This window comes from Choloepus didactylus, chromosome 17, assembly GCF_015220235.1.
Source record: "Choloepus didactylus isolate mChoDid1 chromosome 17, mChoDid1.pri, whole genome shotgun sequence".
In the NCBI taxonomy this organism is placed as follows: Eukaryota; Metazoa; Chordata; class Mammalia; order Pilosa; family Megalonychidae; genus Choloepus; species Choloepus didactylus.
The window spans coordinates 62957003-62980153 of record NC_051323.1 but is presented as its reverse complement, the minus strand read 5'-3'; the positions used below and the strand labels follow the sequence as shown (position 1 = coordinate 62980153).

The 23151-nt window shown below is 34.9% G+C and overlaps 1 protein-coding gene across 2 annotated transcripts in view; it reads right to left on the bottom strand.

The window, feature by feature from the left end:
- Positions 1–23151, bottom strand: part of SEPTIN10 (septin 10) — a 98265-nt gene that overhangs the window by 31657 nt on the left and 43457 nt on the right. For both annotated transcript variants that reach the window (XM_037807297.1, XM_037807296.1), the window contains exons 3-6: positions 17547–17667; positions 16939–17134; positions 2945–3131; positions 183–344 (exon numbers count right to left, since the gene is read on the bottom strand). In XM_037807297.1, the coding sequence (XP_037663225.1) occupies positions 183–344; positions 2945–3131; positions 16939–17134; positions 17547–17667 (666 nt within the window). The remainder of the gene's footprint in view (positions 1–182; positions 345–2944; positions 3132–16938; positions 17135–17546; positions 17668–23151) is intronic.

Here is a 23151-nt window from a genome sequence, read left to right as displayed (position 1 = left end):
TCATTGTACTCCTTCCAAATCAAGAAAATAAAACATTTTCCCATACCAAACATTTTGAAACTTTACCTTGTTTGAAGTCTTTTTGGAGGATACAAGTGAAAATATATTAGGAGCAATGATACTTGTAAATTATATTTTTGTTTTCATATGGGAAAGAGAATTAATATTCAACAGAAGCTTACATTCATTGAAGCATTGATTTTGGCAATAGTTTCATCATCTGTTGGGAACTGGTATATCTGGACGCCATTACTAACCAATTCACTCATGAGCTTGATCTTAAATTTCTGTAATTCAGTTTTAGAAATTGCATCTGCTTTGGCAATTACTGGTATAATATTCACCTATAAAGAATAAAGAAAAACAAAATCTCATAACTCAAGGATTTGTTTTTAATACTGCAGTTTTTATATTCAAAACCAAACGCTGACAATAAACATCCTTAACCTAGTGCAAAGGATTGACAAAGTATGGTCCAGCAAGCCAATTGTTTTTATAAATAATGTTTTATTAGGCTAAATTGGAAATTTTCTTGGAAATTTTTGAAATTTTACCAATACCAACTAAAGTGTGCACAACACAAAGGGATAACTTTCTCAGCATTATTTAAAGTTCTATCATGGGCCAGAGAGGAAGAGATTTGGGATCATGAACACTGACTAGGTTATAAGTCTAGTCGTATAAATGATTAATGGGTACAAGAGTAAGCCTTAAAAGCAAATACAGTTATTTTAGGTTATCTGTTTTTCTTAATCCTCTGTTTTGTTTTGTTTGTATTTTTTTTTTAATTTTTTGATAAAGTAAAAAACAAAAGCTATTGCATTAAAAAAATTAGCTTCAATGTAGTTATTAGGTTATTTGGTTTATCTTATACCATTGTTTGATTATGGTTTGCTAATTTTCTTGGGTTGTGGTAGGAACATGTTGGAAGCAATGTGGTTATTTTAGATTATGTTTTTCTTATTCCTTGGTTTGGATATGGTTTATTAATTTTCTTGGGGTATGGTAGGAACATGTTGGAAGCAAAGTAGTTATTTTAGGTTATTCGTTTTTCATAATCCTTTGTTTTGTTTGAAATGTGTCTTTCTGTTGTTGGTTTGTTTTAATTTTTCAATAAATAAAGTTTAAAAATAAGTAAAAATAAAAAATAAAAACCATTGACTTGTACACTTTTAAGGGGTGCATATTTATGGTATGTGAATCATATCTCAATAAAACTGCTTAAAAATATGTATTGGGGGAAAAAAGAGTAAGCCTTGATATTTTCACAAATTTGGGGATTGGTTGGAGGGTTTTTTTTTTTTTTTAATTGGTTTGTTTTTAGTCAAAAACTCAAGGTTAGCCAGTAATATGTGTCAAGAAAGTGAGCTCACAATTTAACTTTCTGAATAAAAGTGAAAATCATAATTCCTATTCTGTTCTTAAAAATTTTTCTCCCCCAATTACCTACTCATTCAGTGTTAGATGTAGATTTATTAGTCTTCCATATGCTCCAAAGGGGATAAAGATTTTTCCACTCTCTGTGAAATTAATGGCAGAAAACTTCCCAACAATTGTGGGTAGACAATGTTCATGTTAAATTAGTCAAAGCATATAAAAAATTTTGATGCCACATTCATGGTTTCAGTATTTTTTCTTAGATAGTCCAAAAATTATGTCAAGTTAACTGCCTCCACAACAGATAGCAGAAATAGATCTGATGGTAAACATAAACGTTTGTGTGTATATCAGGGAGAAAGAAAGTTCAGATGTTTTCCAATGATGATACCTTGTCACAGTTGTGTAAAAGATAAGGTAATTGACCATGACAGCAATTTCTCAAGTGTTAGGCTTTTTTTAGGTACCAAAAACAACTGTTCCCGAGGAGGCTTGAGGAACCAGGAGAAGTCAGCACAGACACTTCTCATCTTTATGTAGTGATGCCATGGTCTTGTGTAAATCAACATCTTCCCATAACTGCCAGGTGGCCTGGGGATAACAGCTGTCCCCAAAAATAAACAGTATATCCTCATATAATATACATCAAATTGAGTAACTGAGGCAAATCGTAGTTTTACCCAGGAATCTAAATCCTTTTAAACATGTAACAAAGTTTAGGTGTAACATTCCTTTCTAGTTTATATGATAGAAAGTTAGAGGCAGGACTTCTTTGATAAAGGAGTCCAAAGTTTAAAATTTGTCCTTCCATTCACTGAGTAAAGCAGACAATGGTGGTAAAAATCTTTAAATGAGTGCATGAAACTCATTCTCTTTTACTGTTACTTTGAAACATTTCATTTTAGTTTGAACAAAAAATAGTTATCACTCATAATACTGTAATGCTATTCAAAGTCTTTGGTATTATGTGATAATGCACCTAGAGCTAGTTGTTACCAGGGTTAGCAGTATACAGGTTTACTGCTGGCCCAAAGATGTGCCGACTCTGAACAAGAGCCCATTATCTCATCTGTTTATTCCTGAGAGTCTACTTTGGAACGCATCAGTATAAACTGTTCCTGGCTAACTGTTTTTCTTGAATTTATAATATAGTCCCTTGGTTAAAAAATTCAAAAATAGGTTTTCTTGGTATGGTCCAAATTAAAACACAATTTATTATAATATGTGATGAAACTTTAGATGTAATCTTACTTAATAGTGTCATAAATTGAAATTAGTGTCAAATTAATTCTATATCAATGCAGATGAATGCCCATGTTCTGGCATGCAATTTAATCACTGAAAAAAAATTTTAAAAAAAGGACAAAATTTTTCTTTTAATGTTTCTTCTTTGCATCTCATCTTCCAAACTGAATTTCTCTAGAAAATAAGCTAAGACGGAATTTATCAAATGTTTAAAAGATGCACAGAAAAAAATAGGTAAGATATCTACACATACCTTAAAGATATTTTAATAGCTCAAAATAAATATTAAAGCATGACAAGTTGATTCCTTTCCCAAACGCACCTTACTGTCAAGACTCTTCATGGTTAAGAGATCAAGTGTCTTCAGAGAGTGGCCTGTTGGTGAAATGAAGTAAAGGCACACGTGGATGCGAGAATCGTGGTAGTTAAAGAGAGAACGTTTAATCTTCAGTTCCTCTTGGAGATAGGCCTCAAACTGAGCATCTATGTAGTCAACTATGGGCTGATAACTGAAAAAATAATTAAAATATTTAATACGACATATTCATGCTATCTTAATAAGCTACTTGTACAATCTAAAGTCTAAAGTCTGTATTTTCACCAATTAATAAACTACATCTATGATAAGCAGATAGCCTTAATGATAAAACATACTGCTCAGAACATGCCCATACCAAGATAATACTTCAAAACCATCAAAATTACCTGTGCTCTAAACTGTTTTGTAGAAATGGTATTGAATTTACATTGGTCCATTTCCACCTTTATTCACACCTTGGGTCCCTTCCTGACAAAGGTTCTCATTCTTGCCAGTCCACTGAAAACTGATTAGGAGTCTAATTTGTAACCAAACTGGTCCATGGCATATGATTTAACTAACTGAGAAAAGGCATGGGTATCAATAACTTCAGAAACATTTAAGTCAAATTCTATGACTTCTCACCTCTTAAATCAGATTTCTAAGGCAAGGAGAGCTTACCAGAGTAAAGAGAGAAGGTACACATCAACTGAAAATATCTAGTAATTCTGGCACGATTTTATTTCCATTTAATTACAAACCAAGGCAAGATACATTGCATCCTGTGCTCTGTGCCACTGTTAGATCACTTCTCCCTGGAGTGACTTCTCCCCTCTAGCTTTCTAACCCTATTCAACCTTCAAGATCCAAGTTAAATCACAGGGTATTGTGCAAAGCATTGTGTTAATACTGTTTCTTGAGATTAGTTTGTGCACATTCCACTTCATTTTGGTATGTATGCTATTCACTGCCTATGCAGCTTACCTTTGTACTCGTAACTAATCTCCTTAATCAATTCTGATTTTCCCATGAAAATAACAGCAGACAGTTCCTATGTCAAATTCCCCGGACACCTTAGTAAATAACTATCTTTGGAGTCTCAAAATGGAGCACAATAAATGTGTACAAAAGTGAATTCTTCTACAAAGTTGCCTGACACTTGTGGTCCTTGAGAATCATCAATTTCTTTTAAACTTACAGAACACCTTGACTATCTAGATGGTAAGGAATTTGAGAATATATAGCATTTTATATTACCAGTTTTCAACAAGAACTAGCATAACATTTTGAACATTATAAAGAACTCAATTCATCTCACAGTGAATATTATGAATAACAGTAAGTGATACTTGAGAAACATGACCCAATACGATTCTCTTCCCAAAATGATTTTTTTAAACGTTAATTTATAAGTACATATTTGGCATAAAAATCCCAAAGAAGCTTATTAATGACATAAAATAGTTTGGTACTATGACTTGCATTTTCCCAGAAAGCAAAGCAGAATCCTAGTAATACATTTTAAAATGCTAGTCACTCGGACTGTACCAAGACACCAAATATATATAAAACATTTTGAAATAAATAACCACTAATGGTCTTCTATCTGAATGCTTCGCCTTCTGCTTTTCAAAACTAAAAACCATAATCATTTTCTGCCAAATAAGTAATATACCAATTCTTCCAAAGTAATTTGCCCCATGTTTCCATTTTGAATAGTGGACTCACTCTTCCAAAAGAAAACAAGAACACTGGCATAAAATATTAAGATCACCCCCTTAAAAGGACCAACAAACTCTGGTAGGGAATTAACCAGGCCAAAATTGAAGGAAAAGTAGAAACAAAGAGGTAACCAGAAGACTAGAGGAGGAGTCAGTAAACTATGGACCACAGACCAAATCCAACCCACCCCACGTTTTTGTTAAGTCTTCTTGGAACACAGCCATGTTCGTTCTTTTATGTATCATCTATGGCTGATTTTGTGCTGCAATGGCAAAGCTAAGTAGCTGGGACAGAGACTATATGACCTGCAAAGATTAAAATACTTATTATCTGGCCCTTTACAGAAAAAGTTTGCTAACCCCTGCATGAAAACATCAAAGCTGCTGAGCCATTTGTCAGTCCTGCTTATGGAGTTTGCTTCTGAAGGTCTCACAGGACGAGAAGAAATCAACGGCAAGAACCCAAACAAGTTGGGAAATCTAATGAGACACCCCCGCCACACACACACACACACACACACACACACACACACACACACACACACACATTGAGCTCAGATTCTAAAATCCTAAACCTTTAGGGTAAGGGTGAGCCAGCAGGAAACCTACAACTCTACCTCCCTCCCCACAATGACTGGTAGGAAAGTTGCCTTTGGCACTAAATGAAATAGATAAAGTAAAAGGGAAGAGGAAAAGAAAAACATTCTTGAGAACTTGTGGTGACAGGACCAGCTCTTGTTGTCTCTGTAGCCCAGGTTCACATGGCCTCTCTGATTCTGGGAACTTCAGGCCACGAAATAGGTGTAGGAATCTCCAGACTATTAATGTCCAGAGAGGATGACTGTTGCTGCAAAGGAGAGGCTAGGCCTCCCTATAATTGTGCCTAAGAGCCTCCTCCCGAATGCCTCTTTGTTGCTCAGATGTGGCCCTCTCTCTCTGGCTAAGCCAACTTGAAAGGTGAAATCACTGCCCTCCCCCCTACGTGGGATCAGACACCCAGGGGAGTGAATCTCCCTGGCAACTTGGAATATGACTCCCGAGGAGGAATGTAGACCTGGCATCGTGGGATGGAGAACATCTTCTTGACCAAAAGGGGGATGTGAAAGGAAATGAAATAAACTTCGGTGGCAGAAAGAGATTCCAAAAGGAGCCGAGAGGTCACTCTGGGTGGGCACTTTTACGCAGAATATAGACAACCCTTTTTAGGTTCTAATGAATTGGGGTAGCTGGTGGTAGATACCTGAAACTATCAAACTACAACCCAGAACCCATGAATCTTGAAGACAATTGTATAAAAATGTAGCTTATGAGGGGTGACAATGGGATTGGGAAAGCCATAAGGACCATATTCCCCTTTGTCTAGTTTATGGATGGATGAGAAAAAAAATAGGGGAAGGAAACAAACAAACAAACAGACAAAGGCACCCAGTGTTCTTTTTTACTTTAATTGCTCTTTTTCACTTTAATTATTATTCTTGTTATTTTTGTGTGTGTGGTAATGAAGGTGTCAGGGATTGATTTTGGTGATGAATGTATAACTATGTAACAGTACTGTGAATAATCGAATGTACGATTTGTTTTGTATGATTGCGTGGTATGTGAATATATCTCAATAAAGTGAATATTAAAAAAAATAAAAGACCAAGCAGATAAAAAAAAAAAAAATGTCCAGAGGGGCCTAGCCTATGTGTTCAAGAAGAAAACATCTTAGACCTCAAAGCATCTTCACGAATAATTTTTAAAAGACCATGAGAACTACAATAAAAATAACCAAGTGCACAAAAAATGAGAACCAATTACTGTTGAGAACAAAAAAAGCAAACACTAATTATCTGTAAACTTTTATATACTTGAATTATAAGATATAATTATAAAATATTAAGCTTATCATATCTAAAGAAATAAAAGACAAACATGAATATATTTGTTGGGAAAAGGAAACTAATAAAAAGTTATCCTGCAGGTTCTTGAACATGAATCACACAAAATGTACAGTTTTGATAACTGAAATTAAAAACTCAACGGATTCATTTAATACTAGATAAGACACTGCTGAGAAAAGAATTCGTATACCGGAAGATAGATCAGAAACAATTATCCAGAATGCAACAGCCCCAGGTTGAGCCAGATTTTGACCAGCGAAGTGAAGGCTTAGGAATCCCAGTTTCAGCCTGGGCTGGTCAAACATGTAGGGCTCCATGAGGTAAACAGTTGCTGAGGATGAGTGAATCACCAAACAGTGCCATCTGCTGGGCAGCCTTGAAAGTACAGGTAAAAACTGCAGGGCTTTTCAGAGCCTCTCCAGACCCTATCCCAGGTCCATCAGAGTTGGTCTACACCTCCACACTGGTACCCCACCCTGATTTGGCTGAGAAATACTGACAAAACAACTGGCAAAGCAGTGCCCTGATACAAATCCAGACAATAACTAAATCCTAGACGAGAAAGAAACTGACCTTCAGAATAGACCCAGCAAGATAATCAGATGACCAGATATCAGCAAAAAATCCCAAAGCATACTAAAACTCAAGAAGAAATGGCACAAAAGGAAAAAATTAAAGTCAGAGGAGACACCGAATCTGGAACAAATAATCAAGATGTGTAAACAAATCTCCTGAGTCAATTCAAAGAAATGAAGGAAAATTTGTATAAACAGATAAGGATATTAAGACGACACTAGAAGAGCATAAAGAAGAATCTGAAATAATACATAGAAAAATAACAGACATTATGGAAATAAAAGACACGGTAGGTGAAATTTAAAATATACTGGAGACACAAAACAGCAGATTTCAAAAGGCAAAAGAAAGACTCAGTGAGCTAGAACACAGATCAACCAAATTCAAACAGACAAAACAACAAATGGAGGGAAAAAACGGAAAAATTTGAGCAGGGTCTCAGGGAATTGATTGACAGCACAAGGTGCACAAACATACACATTATGGGTGTCCCAGAGGAGAAAGGAAAAGGACCAGGAGGAATATTCAAAGAAATAATGGCTGAAAATTTCCAAACCCTTATAAATGACATAAATATGCAAATCCAAGAAGCCCAACATACTCCAAACAGAAGTATAGACCCATGTCAAGAAACACAGTAATCACACTGTCAAATGCTGAAGAGAAGGATAAAATTCTGAAAGCAGCAAGAGAAAACCAATTCACCACATACAAGGGAAGCTAAATAAGTCTAAATGCTGATTTCTCATCAGACACCATGGAGGCGAGTAGGCAATGGTACAGTATATTTAAGACACTGAAAGAGAAAAATTGGCAGCCAAGAATTCCCTATCCAGAAAAGCTGTCCTTCAAAAATGAGGGAGAGTTTAAAATATTCACAGATAAACAGAAGTTGTCAGAGACCAGCCCTACAAGAACTACTACAGGGAGTGCTGCCAGCTGCAAAGAAAAGACAGGAGAGAGAGGTCTGAAGGAGGGTATAGAATTGCAGAGTATTGGGAAGGGTAACTTAAAGGATAAAAAGAGAGAGAAAAAAATAGATCTGACAAATGAAAACCAAATGAGAAGACAGTCGAATTAAGAACTGCCTTTACAGTAGTAACTTTGAATGTTAATGGATTAAATTCCCGAGTCAAAAGACACAGATTGGCACAATGGATTAAAAAAAGATGATCCATCTATATACTGTTTACAAGAGACTCATCTTAGACCAAAGATACAAACAGGTTGAAAATGAAAGGATGGAGAAAGATACTCTATGCAATAAGTAACAAAAAAAAAAAAAAAAAAAAAAAAAGCTGGGGTAGCTATACTAATATCAGACAAAATAGACTTTAAATGCAAAAATGTTATAAGAGATAAAGAAGGACACTATATATTAATAAAAGGGGCAATTCACCAAGAAGAAATAACAATCATAAATATCTATGCTCTTAATCAAGGATTCCTAAAGTATGAGGCAAACAGTGGCAAAACTGAAGGGAGTAATAGATGACTCCACGATAATAGTGGGGGATTTCAACACACCATTGTCTCCAACAGATAGAACATCTAAACAGAGGATCAATAAAGAAACAATGAACCTAAATAATATGATAAATGAACTAGACCCAACAGACATATACAGAACACTGCACTCCAAAATAGTATGAATATACACTCTTCTCAAATACTCATAGAACATGCTCCAGGATAGACCATATGCTGGGGCACAAAACAGGTCCTAATAAATTTTAAAAGATTGAAATTATACAAAGCGCTTTCTCTGACCATAATGGAATGAAGCTAGGAATCAATAACAAATGAAGAACCAGGAAATACACAAATATATGGAGGTTAAACAACATGGTCTTAATCAGTGGGTCAAAGAAGAAACTGCAAGAGAAATCAGTAACTATCTTGAGATGAATGAAAAAAGAACACAACGTACCAAAATTTATGGGATGCAGCAAAGGCAGTTGTGAGAGGAAATTTTATAGCACTAAACGCCTACATCAAAAAGGAAGAAAGAGCAACTTACCCGAACAACTGGAGAAACTGGAGAAACAGCAAACTAATCCCAAAGCAAACAGAAGGAAAGAAATAACAAAGATTAGATAGGAAATTAAAGAAATGGGGAATTAAAAAAAACAATAAAGAGAATCAATAAAATCTAAAGTTAGTTTTTTAAAAAGATCAGCAAACCCTCAGCTAGACTGACAAAGACAAAAAGAGAGAAGATGCAAATAAATAAATCAGAAACGAGGGGGGAGGGCATTAGCACAGATCACAAAAGAAAAAGATCATAAGAGGTTACTATAAACAACTCTATGCCAATAAACTAGACAATGTAGATGAAATGGACAACTTCCTAGAAATACATGAACAAACTCCACTGACTTGAGAAGAAATAGAAGACCTCAACAAACCAATCACAAGTAAAGAGACTGAATCAGTCTTCAAAAATGTACCAACAAAGGAAAGCCCAGGACTGGAATAGCTTCACGGTTGAATTTTACCAAGCATTCCAAGAAGAATTAATACCATTCCTGCTCACACTCTTCCAAAAAATTAAAGAAGAGGAAACACTATCTAACTCATTCTATGAAGCCAACATTACCCAAATACCAAAGCCAGATAAAGATACTACAAGAAAAGAAAACTTCAGACCAGTATCTCTAATGAATATAAATACAAAAATCCTCAACAAAATACTTGCAAATCGAATTCAACAGAATATTAAAGGAATTATACACCATGACCAACTGGGTTTTAATCCCAGATACGCAAGTATGATTTAACACAAGAAAATCAAATAATGTAACCACCACGTTAACAAATCAATACGGAAAAACCACATGATCACCTTGATTGACGCAGAAAAGGCAGTTGACAAAATTCAGCCTACATTAAAATATCCTTTCATGATAAAAACACTTCAAAAAGTAGGAATTGAAGGAAATTTCCTCAAATTAATAAAGGACATATTTGAAAAACCCACAGCTAACATTTCCCTCTAACATCAGGAACAAGATAAGGAGGCCCACTGTTACTACTACTATTCAACATTGTGCTAGAAGTTCTATCTAGAGCAATTAGGCAAGAAAAAGAAATAGAAGGTATCCGTATTTGAAAAGAAGGAGTAAAACTGTTAACTATGTGTAGATGACATGATCCTATATTTAGAAAATACTGAAAAAAAAGGACAACAAAGCTACTTGAGCTAATAAATGAGTTCAGCAAAGTGGCACGATACAAAATCAGCATGCAAATATCAATAGTGTTTCTATACACTAGTAATGAGCTAACTGAGGAGGTAATGAAGAAAAAAATTCCATGTACAATAGCAACAAAAAAAATCAAATATTTAAGAATAAACTTCACCAAGGATGTAAAGGACTTGCACACAGAAAACTACAAAACTTTGCTAAAAGAAATCAAAGAAGATCTAAACAAATGGAAAGGCATTCCGTGTTCACAGATTGGAAGACTAAATGTCATTAAGGTGTCATTTCTACCCAAATTGATCTACAGACTCAATGCAATACCAATCAAAATTCCAACAGACTACTTTGCAGAATTGGAAAAGCTAATTATGAACTTTATTGGGAAGGAGAAAGGGTCTTGAATAGCTAAAAAAAATCTTGAAAAAGAAGAAAGAAATGGGAGGTATCACACTTCCTGACTTTAAAGCACATTATAAAGCCACAGTGGTCAAAACAGCATGGTACTAGCATACAGACAGACATAGTGATCAATGGAATCAAATTGAGAGTTTAGAAATAGACCCTCAGATCTATGGTCAATTTGTTTTTTTAAAGGCTCTCAAGCCCACTCACCTGGGACAGGACAGTCTCCTCAATAAATGGTGTTGGGAGAACTGGCTATCCATAACCAAAAGAATGAAAGAGGACCCCTATCTCACATCCTATAAAAACTAACTCAAAATGGAACAAAGACTTAAATATAAGAACCAGTACCACAAAACTCCTAGAAGAAAATGTAGGGAGATATCTCCAAGATCTAAGATAGGCAGTAGTTTCTTAGACTTTACACCCAAAGCACAAGTGACATAAGAAGAAATGGATAAATGGGAACTCCTCAAAACTCAAATACTTCAGAGCTTCAAAGGACTTTGTTAAAGGATGAAAAGGCAACCGACTCAATGGGAGAAAATATTGGATACCCAGAATATATAAAGAAATCCTACAACTCAACAATAAAAAGACAAACAACCCAACTAAAAAACGGGCAAAAGACATGAATAGACATTTTTCCAAAGAGGAAATACAGGTGGCTAAAAAAAACATGAAAAGACGCTCAGCTTCATTTTGCTATTAGGGAAATGCAAATCAAAACAACGAGATTTCATCTCACATCTCTTAGAATGGCCGTTATTAAACAAACAGGAAACTACAAGTATTGGAGAGGATGTGTAGAAACTGGAACACTCATTCACTGCTGGTGGGAATGCAAAATGGTATAATAGCCTCTGAGGAAGACGGTTTGGCGATTCCTCAGAAAACTATATAGAGAGTTGCTTTACGACCTGGCAATCCCACTACTCAGAATATACCCAGAAGATCTCAAAGCAGAGACGCGAAAAGACATCTGCACATCAATGTTCGTAGCAGCATTATTCACAACTGCCAAAAGATGGAAACAACCCAAATGTCCATCAACAGATTAATGGATAAACAAAATGTGGTATATCCATCCATACAATGGAATATTATTCAGCAGTAAGAAAGAATTAAGTCCTGAAGCACGTGACAACATGTATGAACCTTGAGGACATTATGTTTAGTGAAATAAGCCAGACACAAAAGGACTAATATTATATGATCTCACTGATATAAACTAATTATAATATGTAAATTCATAGACATAAAATATAGAATATAGGTTACCAGGATACAGAATGAGGATAAGGAATGAGAAGCAGCTGCTTAATATATGCAAATGTTTAACTAGGTTGAACTTAAAAGTTTGGAAATGGACAGAGGTGATAGTAGTACATTATTATGAGAATAATTAACAGGGCTGAATGGTGTGTGAATGTGGTAGAAAGGGGAAGTTTAGAGTCATGCATGTCACCAGAAGGAAAGTTGGAGGTTAAAAAATGGGAATGTATAATAATACAGTGAATCTTGTGGTAGACAATGTCCATGATTAACTGTACAAATATTAAAAAGTTCTTTCATGAAAAATATTATTTTAAGATTTAAAAAACAACTCTGAATCATCCCATACCATTAAAGAAACTGAGTTAGTAATCTTAGAAAGAATACTCCAGGCCTAGATGATTTTACTGGTGATTTCCACCAAACATTCTAGGGAAATGTAGCTCTACTGTTACACAAATTTTACCAGATAATGAAAACTCCCCAATGTATTTTAAAAGGTTAACATACCCTAAAAACCCAACAATGACAGTATGAGAGGAAAATACAGGCCAAAAACCTCACTTACGAACATATAGGAAAAGTATTGAAAGAAGAAAATCAAATACAACATGATATAAAAAGAAAATATATTGTGACACCAGAATGGTATCCAAGCCTGCAAGGTCAGTTTGCCAAAAGAAAATCAGTTAATTCACTTTATTCAAAAGAAAGAAAGCGTGATCTTATCAATAGAATACGGGGGGGGGGGGGGGGGGGGAATCTGAGAAAGGTAAAAATCAATTCATGACAAAAAAAAAAAAAAAAACTTACTAATAATATAAAGGGTCTCCATAATTTAATTAATAAAAAAAAAGATGAAAAAAAAAAACAAGCACAATATTTATTTTATAATAAATAAATAAAGCTTTATCTTTGGGTTAGTACAAGGCAAAAATGCTACCATTACCACTGACTATCCAACAAAGTACTAAAAGTCCCAACTAGTGCAGCCACTAGTTGGGACTTTCACTAATGTATCCAGCCATGAGACACCATGACTGGATTTACCCTCCCACCTTAAGCATTTAGAAATTCCACCAAAACATATGAAACAAAGTTTTTCAGACACTAGGCAACAGAAAGTATAAAACTGTGGCAATTGAGAGAAGGGAAGTAAATGAGGGGAACCCTGCGATTGTCCCAGTTTACTATCTAGAGACAAGTTACCAAGGCACAGCACAAAGACAGAAATACAAGAAAGTTTGGCAGGCTCAGTCAGTTGGAGAGTCAAAAATCAGAGTTCAGGGAGGCCAAAGCAACTCTGTGTGACAGAATACTGAAGAGAAGCTCTGCTCATACAGATTAGCTCTGGAGAGTCAGAGGGATCCCTCTCAAATCTCTGACTAAGCACTGATATGCATGAGAGAAAAGTACCCAAGACCATGGAAAGTCCCCATATTATAATGGTGGCAGTTACAAAACTATATATTTGTTAAAATTAATTGTACACTTAAAATCAGTAAATTTTATTTATTGTATATAATTTATACATCAATAATGATATAAAAAGAAATAAAATAATTGGAAGGCAAAAATATAAAACATCATTATTTATAGATTAAATGCTTATATACATGGAAACTCTAATCAAAACTTGAGGTGAAATACTGGAATTAATCAGAGAATTTACAGGTATAAAAGTTTCTATATATAAAACCAATTATATTTCTATGTACCAGCAACAAATAGAAAATAAAATAGTTTTAAAAGATCATTTATGAGATCATCAAAAATGTAAAATACCAAAGAATAAATTTAAGTAAAGTTAAACAAGATCTCTATGTAGAAATTTGTTAAAACTTTGCAGGAGGCATTAAATAAATGAAGATATACAATGTTCATGGATTGAAAGATTCAATATTATAAAGGTATCAGTTTGCTCCAAACTGAACTAGCAATTCAATGCAATCCCATTCAAAATTCCAACAGGCTTTTGATGTGGAAATTAATAAGCCGATTTAAAAATGTATATGGAAGTGCAACTGATCAAGAATCACCCAAAACGTACTGGAAGAAGAACAAAGCAGGAGTATTTACTACACCAGGTATTAACTTTTATTATGGAGCACAGGGATAGACAAAAGGACAAATGGAGCCAGAGGGAGAGCCCAGAACAAGACTCACAAATATATAGACACTTTATATGCAACAAAGGTAATACTGGAGATCTGTGAGAAAAGGATAAACTTTACAATAAATAGTGTCAAAACAACTATGTATTCATAAAGGCAAAAATGAAATTGGATCCCCTAACACACATACCAAAAAAAAAAAAAAAAAGATCTTAGATTGATTAAAATTCTAAGTGTAAAAAACAAAACCAAAATTTTATAGAATACCATACAGGATACTATTTTCATAGTCTCAGGGCAAGGAACAATTACTCAAACAAGACAGAGAAAGCACTAAACATAATGGAAAAGACTGATAGATTGATTCTACTACATCAAAAATTAAATGATGAAAAGGCTTTCGATCAAAACCCATCGTAAGAGCACCTGGATAAGCCAAAGCGGAGAAGATACTTCCCTCATACACAAACACAAAGAACTGATATCCAGAATATATATAAAGAACTTCTATGACTGAATGAGAAAAAGACAACAATCCAAAAGAGAAATGGGTAAAACACAAGCACTTACAATTGAGGAAGTTCAAAAAATATATGAAAAGGTAATCAACCTAATTTGTGACAGGGAATTTTAAGTAAGTACCATTATACACCCACTAGACTGACAAGATGTCCGACAAGACCAAGTGTGGGTAAGGATGTCAAATAATGGAAACTCAATGGTAGGCATGTAAATTGGTACACTCACTCTGGAAAACAGTTCTGTTTATCTGATAGAAGTTGAAAATAAGCATAACTTACAAGTGAGAAATGCTAGTCCCAAGTGATAAACAGGCAAACCTTGGAGATGTTGCAGGTTCAGGTTCAGAATAAGCTAATATCACAATAAAGCAAGTCACACGAATTTTCTGGTTTCCCAGTGCATTTAAAAATTATGTTTACACTATACTGCAGTCTATTACATGGGCAATAGCGTTATTATCTAAAGAAACAACGCACATATCTTAATTAAAATGTGACAAAGAGACACAAAGTGAGTATATACTGTTGGAAAAATGGCACCAATAGACTTGCTCAACACAGGGTTGCTACAAACCTTCAATTTGTAAAAATCACAATATCTGCAAAGCGCAATAAAGCAAAGCGCAATAAAACAAAGTATGCCTGTATATATATATATACATACACACCCACAGCACAAACGTATAAAGTTACGAGCGGCATTACTCATAACAGCCAAAAACTGGAAAAACTTCACATTTATTTATATCACAGAGCATGATGACATTTAAAGTTCAAACAGACAAAAATACACAATATTTTTTATAGATATACACATAGGCGTAGCCCAAGAAGAAATGCAAAAATCACTACAAAAGTCAAGACAGTGGTGACCATGAAGGGAAAGGAAGGTACTGTCATCAGGAAACAGTAAGACTAGGGCTTCCTAAGGTGCAGGTCGTGTCGACCATGGTGGTGGCTATACAGGTATTGGCTTCATAATTTTTATTAACTCGTACATACATGTTGTATGTACTTTTCCACCTATGTATTCATATGTTTAAAGAATGTTGCCATGTATTATTTCAAATGTGATTCAACATACAAAAATTCAATTAATGCACAGGAAAAGGTCTGGGAAGACACACACCAAATTCACAAGTGGTTACTTTGCAGAAAAAAATGACTGGGCTCCAAGGGATGGTCAGTGTGGGTTTTCAATTGAAGTGTCTTATTTGATATTTTCACAGACACATATTTATGTATTACTTTGGTAAATGATAGAAGACAAATAAATGGAAAGTATCAAGTTATAATTTATAGAGAGGTATAAAAAGTTACACCTAATGTGGGTCTTATTCTTCAGTATAATGAAATTTTTTCAGACAGGTCTAACCTATTCACCCTATGCTCAGGTTCATTTAAAAATACTTTCATTTATACATATTAATTAATTCTAAGTTGATATCCATCTTATAAATATTAATAACATTTAAAGCAATGTGTCAGAGGCCTTTACCTACCTCTACTTCACTAATCTACTTCTTCCTTAAGGCCACACAAATCATTTCTTTGTATTTAAGTCAGAACATAAGTGTGTTGAGAATACTATAGTCCAATATAAGTCATATAACAAGCATCAATTTATGCAAAATATTTTCCTCTAGAGCAAACTTTAGGAAACCAGGAAAATTACTCATAATAATGGAAATGTATACATTTCAAAAAGGAAGAACAAAAATGTATTGCTTTGCCCTAATCTATTTCCCCCCTCATAGTTTAAATTTGATACAGAATCTATAATCAGTCTTTGTAATGTCATAGGAGAAATAATGACAATAAATAATAACAAGATAAAACATAAAAATTTCATTATCCCATCTTTCCTGTAATGCTTACTAATGTAATTGGCTATTTTGATAAGAATTTCAACCAAATACATACATATGTAAAAACAAAAAACTCATGCACCATGTGTTTAGCTATTGTATACATTTGCACTTCTATATCTTATTCTCTTTCCTCAACAAGATAAGATCCTGCCTGAAAATTAGTAAAAGTCACTAATAAACACTGAATTGGCATACTGGGAAATAATTTAAACAATTTTTGCTGAAACATACATTTTAATAATGCCATTCAAATTACTCTAAAGAAATTGGAAAAATGAATAGAAAAACATCAATTTTCTAATAACAACAGAACATTCCTTAATTATTTAAAATATTAAAGTCTGGAACGAAAGGTATGACTTACCATAGAAAATCAAATCACTGTCCATGGAACAAGTAGGCAATTGAAATTAAAAAAAATTTTTTTATTACAATAAGAAAACACAAACCTCTCCTCTTTGTTTATTTGGTCACCAAATCCCACTGTATTCACAACAGTCAATTTCAACCGAACGTTACTTTCCTGGAGTTCGTATGTCTGAGCCTTAAGTCTAACATGTGGGTAAAAATGTGAGGATTCACAGTCTTCAAAATTAGTATTAAACAATGTGTCAATCAGTGTTGATTTTCCAATTCCAGTTTCCCCTGAAATAAACAAAAATTTATTTTCACAGATGCATCTGATGGCTGAGAAGAAATATAACTGAAAACTCCTAGAGTGGTTTCAAGGATCCCAAATATTTCAGAGGCTGAATTATCCAAGAAAGTATACATGTTGCGGCTAGTCCACTGAGTCATCAGCAGAGCAAAGAAATGAGTATGTATGCTAAATTACTCAAAACTCTGAAGCAAGCACTGAAATGGTTAGAGAAAAAAGCAAACAAAAAAAGTTAAAAGCAGTACAACTAAGAAAACCAAAAGTGACCATTTAAACAACTGAAAAAAAAGCTGGAGTCATGATCTCAAATTGATAATATTGGCGTCATACTCCTTATGACAAGTATGAAGTGAGCACAAGGACTATGAAGGAAGAACTTAGAGGAAGAACAGCACTTACCCACACAGAGAATATTAAAACAGAAGCCTTGCTGAATGGATCTATTGACCAGCTGATCAGGCAAACTTTCAAAACCAACATGGCCACACATACTTAGTGAACGAACGTTTTCTCGTTTTACCTGAAAGAAAACAAAAACAATGGCAACAGCAACAAAATTTTGATTAAAAATAGGAAATAGGCATATTTCAAAGGGTGAATATAATTTATCAAAGAAATTAAAATTTAACAATCATTAGACTCCACCCAAAATACAAGTGGTTAAATAAATTTGGGAGAAAAGAATTCTGTGTCCAAAGCCACAAAATATGTATTTCTTATTCCCCTCCTACAACAAGAGTTCTGCACTATACATAACATCAAAACATTTGATTTCCAAAAATAGGAAAATACCCAAGTGAATTATGGTATATTCCTTCACAAAATGAAATATTTAAAAGTTATTAAAGATGTTTATGATAAATGTTTAATAACTTGGAAAATTCTTACATTAAAATGTCAAGTGAAAAAAGTATGATATACAATTACATATATATTTCCTGCTCCCAGTAACAGTAGAGTAACTTATGGAAACCTAAACTTCTTGCTGATAACAACTATAAAAACAACTCTTTCCAGTCACTGGCCTGTAACCATAGGCAAATACACTGACGGTAATAAGACTTGAAGGGAACTATATTAGGTGAGATGCACATTTATCTAGCTTTTCTCCTAAGAGCACTCTCCAGTCACTGTGGTACATGGAACACAGAACTCAAGAAAGTGGGCTGAGAAATCAGTTGGAGACTGTGGAAGACAGATCAGCTGGAAACTGAGGGAGAAAATTATAGAAAGGGGGGAGCCCAAAATCTGCAAACACACCCACTCCCCTCAAATCCTTGGCTGAATGATGAACATTTAAAATAGTAAATGTTTTAATACCTTTAAAATATAATTGACTGTTTAAAGCAATAACAACAATAATGTATTGCAGGGTTTTAATAAATGTAGAAGTAAAACGTGTGCTAGTGACAGTACAAAAGCTGGGAGGCGGAAATGGAAGAATACTGTCGCAAGGTTCCTATATTATAAATAAGGTAGTATAATATTGTTTTGAAGGTAGAGGGTGAGAAGTTAATGCCTAGATCTATTACTGTTAAAAAAAAAAAAAAAGATCAAAGAATTTATGCCAGTAGTGGAAATAAAACAGAATCATAAAAATGGAAGAGCAAATGGGACAAAGCGGAAAAACTGCAAGATGATAGAAGTAAATCCAGCTGTATCTGTAATTGCATTAAATATAAATAGTCTCAACAAGCACTGTCCAAAAGAACTTTCTGTGATGAGAGAAACATTCTATTTTGAGCTTTCCAATAGGTAGACACTAGTCACATACTGCAATTGAGCACTTTAAATGTGACTAGTCCAACTGAGGAAGTGAATTTTAGTTTTATTTAATTGTAACTAGGTTACATTTAAATAGCCACATGTGGCTACTGACTTCCATATTGGACAATGCAGGTCTAAACATTTCAATTAAAAGGAGATTGTCAGAATGGGTAAATAAGGAAGACCCAACTATGTGCTATCAACAGAGAAATTACAAACTGTTTCTAAAATGTATACAGAAATGTAAAAGGCTTAGAATTGATAAAACAATTTTGCAAAACAATAATGTTGAAGGACTTATACTACCTAATCATCAACATAAAATCATCAAGAAGTGTGGTATTGTGGCAATCTATCTATTATTTATCTGTGTCATCAAAATATAAAACTTCTGGTCATCAAAATATACCATTAAAGAAAAGAACTATGCAAGCCACAGACTGTGAGAAAACATTTGCAAAACATATATACATACATTCATACATACATATATATATATACCTGACAAAGCACTTGTATTGAGAACATATAAAGAATTCCTCCAACTTAATAGTAAGACAACCAATCCATTTTTTAAAAATGGGGAAAAGACTTGAACAGACACTTCACAGAAGAAGATAACAAAACGAGATGAGCAAATGAAAAAATGCTCTACATTTTTAGTTATGAGGGAAATATGAATTAAAACTATAACAGGATACCACTGAACATCCACCAAAATGGCTAGAATTAAAAAGGTTGATAATCTCAAGTGTTGCAGATGATGAACAACAACCACAAGTCTCATGAACTGCTGGTGGGAATGCAAAATGTACAGCCACTTTAACAGTCTCTTATAAAGTTAAACACTTTATTTTACAACCTGGAAATGCCACTCATAGGCACCCAAGATAAAAACATACATACTCACAAGGACTTGTCCACAAATGTTCATGGCAGCTTTATTTCTAATAGTCAAAAACTGTTAACAATCCAAACGTCCAACAACTGGTGAAAGGAAAAGTGTATCCATAAAATGGAATACTAAATTATGGATACATGCCACAACATGGATGAATATCAAAGGCTAAGTATGCAAGCAATGATTTGTTTACTGTGATTTGAGTAAACAAACACCAATATAAAATTTCTGATATATTCATACATATATATGAATATGGATAAAAACATCCCAATGGTAGTGAGAGACTACTGTCAGTGGTTATTACTAGGGAGCGAACGTGAAGGTTAGGGTGGCAAAGGCTTACTTTTTACTGTTTGTGGTAGAATTCTAAAACTGCCCCCACAATTGACAGTCTCTGGCATACAAACACCTTCTACCAGTTAGTCAATGAAACACTAATCTAGGTGCTGCTGTGAAGAGATTTTGCAGACCTAACTACAGGCCCAAATTAGTTAACTTTTGGAAAGGGAGATTATCATCACTGGGTCTAAATTAGTTTGGCGAGCCCTTGAAAGGGAATGACCACTTCCTGGAAAAAGAGATTAGAAGCATGAGGAGTATTTGTTATGCAAGAAGTTCTTCCTTGCTTGCTTTGAAGAAAGAGAGGGCCAAATGACCAGAACCTGAGAACAGCCTCTAGGACCAACAGCAACTCCATCCACAGTCAGCAAGGAACTGAACTATGCCAGCAACCCAGAAGAGTTCAGAAGCAGATTCCTCCCCAGAGCATCCAAACAGAACAGTTGGAGTATGACATCCTGAGTAGAGAAATCAGGTGGCTTTCTGAACTACAGACCAGTAAGTTAATAAATAAGTGCTGTTTTAAGCAGCCAAGTTCATGGTAATTTGCTAAACAGCAATAGAAAACTAGTAATACCATATTTTCATTTGCACCCTTTAAATCCCTTTCAGTCATGCAAGCACATTATTTTTGTGATTAAAAAGAGAGAAAGTGAGAAATGTGTTTCGCAGTCATGAAAACGTTCATGAAAAGTTTGGAAGAACACTTGTTAGAATTTTTGTAGAAAACGGGTACTTACAAGAAAAAACGCTTAACTAAATGGCTTCCAGGATGTCTTCTCATTATAAAATGACAAGATTTTAATGTTATGGAAATAAAGGAATCATTTCAGAAAAGGAGTAGTCACCATGATTTAACACAGAAGATGAGCCAGAGAAAATAAGGAATAAGCAATGGCCACTCAATGGATTAGTCACTAAAACATTACTAGTGACTTTGACAGTCATTTCGACAAAGCAATGAGTTAGGTGGTAGATTAAGAGTAATTCAAAGTTTGGGTGGTGATAAAATAATGATGGAATACACTGTTCACTTAAAAGGAATGCCAATGAGAGAAAGAAGATGAAAAGGATAGTAGTTTGGGGGAACTTTGGGGAAGATGGCAGAGTAGGGAGCTCCAGGACTCATTCCTCCTCCAAAACAGCTGATGGACAGGCAGAAACTGTCTGAAACAACTGTTCTGGGGCTCCAGGGGCCAGGGAAGCACTGTCCAGCATCCAGGGAAGAGCAGGACAATGAGGCTGAGAAACTGCAGTAAAAAGAACTGTAAGTTGCTCTGCAGCGGCTGCTGCAGCTGCTCGTCCACTCTCCAGGCCAGCCACCTGGGGTCAGGTCCTTGGCTAGCTACCGCGAAGGGAGAGGGACATGGAAGCCCTCTTCCCAAAGAACAGGCTGGGGGATACAGCCAAGTACTGATCATGGCTTTTGATGGGTGGATTTAAGTCACTGGGTTCCAGTTCTGAATGGATATTTTAGCCAACCCTAGACAGGGACCGCCACAGCCACTGTTTCAACTCTGACCCCCAACAGAGGTGACAGCACTGGAGACTGAAAGATGCAGAGCCTGCTCACAGCAGCACGGAACAGTTTGCTGAAGAGCACCACCTGCTGGGTAGGCCAGGAAAGTGCAGCTTTGGGGAATTGTCATAGGGGCTTTGGGGCATCTTCCCTGACCCCTCTCCCCAGGGCAGGCAACTGGTCTGTGCCTATTTCGTGGGTCCTTGGCCCTGTTTCGCTGGGAAATACTGATTTGGGGAAGTCCTTACTGGGGTGACCCTCCTCCCAGAATTTGCTGAAAAAAGAAGAAATAAAAATATAAAAGTATTAGAAAGTCCCAAAAAATCTACAGATTTTAAAGCTACCAGAGCTAATAAATGAGTTCAGCAAAGTGGCAGGATACAAGATCAAAATGCAAAAATTAGAAGTGTTTCTATACACTAGTAATGAGCAATCTGAGGAGGAAATCAAGAAAAAGATTCCATGTACAATAGCAACTAAAAGAATCAAACATCTAGGAATAAATGTAACCAAGATGTACACAGAAAACTATAAAACCTTGCTAAAAGAAATCAAAGAAGACCTAAATAAATGGGAGGACAGTTCACGTTCATGGACTGGAAGACTAAATATCATTAAGATGTCCTGATGCATGCGACAACATATATGAAACTTGAGGACATTATGTTGAGTGAAATAAGTCAGACATAAAAGGACAAATATTGTATTATCCCACTAATATGAACTAATGATAATAAGCGAACTCTATAGAGTTAAAATCTAGAAAACAGGTTACCAGGAAATAGAATGAGCGTAGAGAATGGGGAGCTGATGCTTACTTTGTGCAGAATTTCTAATCAGGTTGACTGTAAATGTTTGGGAATGGATAGTGGCAATGCTAGCTCATTAGTGTGAGTGTAACTGACAGTGCTGAAGTATGCATGTGAATGTGATTGTAAGGAGATGTTCTGGGTCGTGTATGTTACTAGAAGAAAAGCTAGAGCATGAAACATGGGACTGTGTAACATAGCGAACCCTGTTGTGGATGACGACTGTTGTTAATAATACAAATCTAAGAATGTTCTTCTATGAACTAGAACAAATTTATGTCCCTATTACAAGGTGTTAATAATAGGGTGGTATATGGGGAAAAAATATACAAATGCAAACTATGAACTACAGTTAATAGTAATATTTTAATATTCTTTCATCAATTGCAACAAAGGTACACCAATGCAGAGTGTCAACAAGAGGGGTGTATATGGGAACACTAATTTTTACATGACCTTTATGTAAACCTACAATTTCTCTAACTAAAAAAAAATAATAATTTAAAAAAACCATTATGCTAAGTGAAAGAAACCAGACACAAAGTACTACATATTGTATGATTCCATTGGTATAAAATGTAAATATAAATAAATCCGTAGACAGAATCTGATCAGTGGTTATGTAGGGCTGGGGAAGGATAGAGGGACTGAGATGTGACTGCTAAG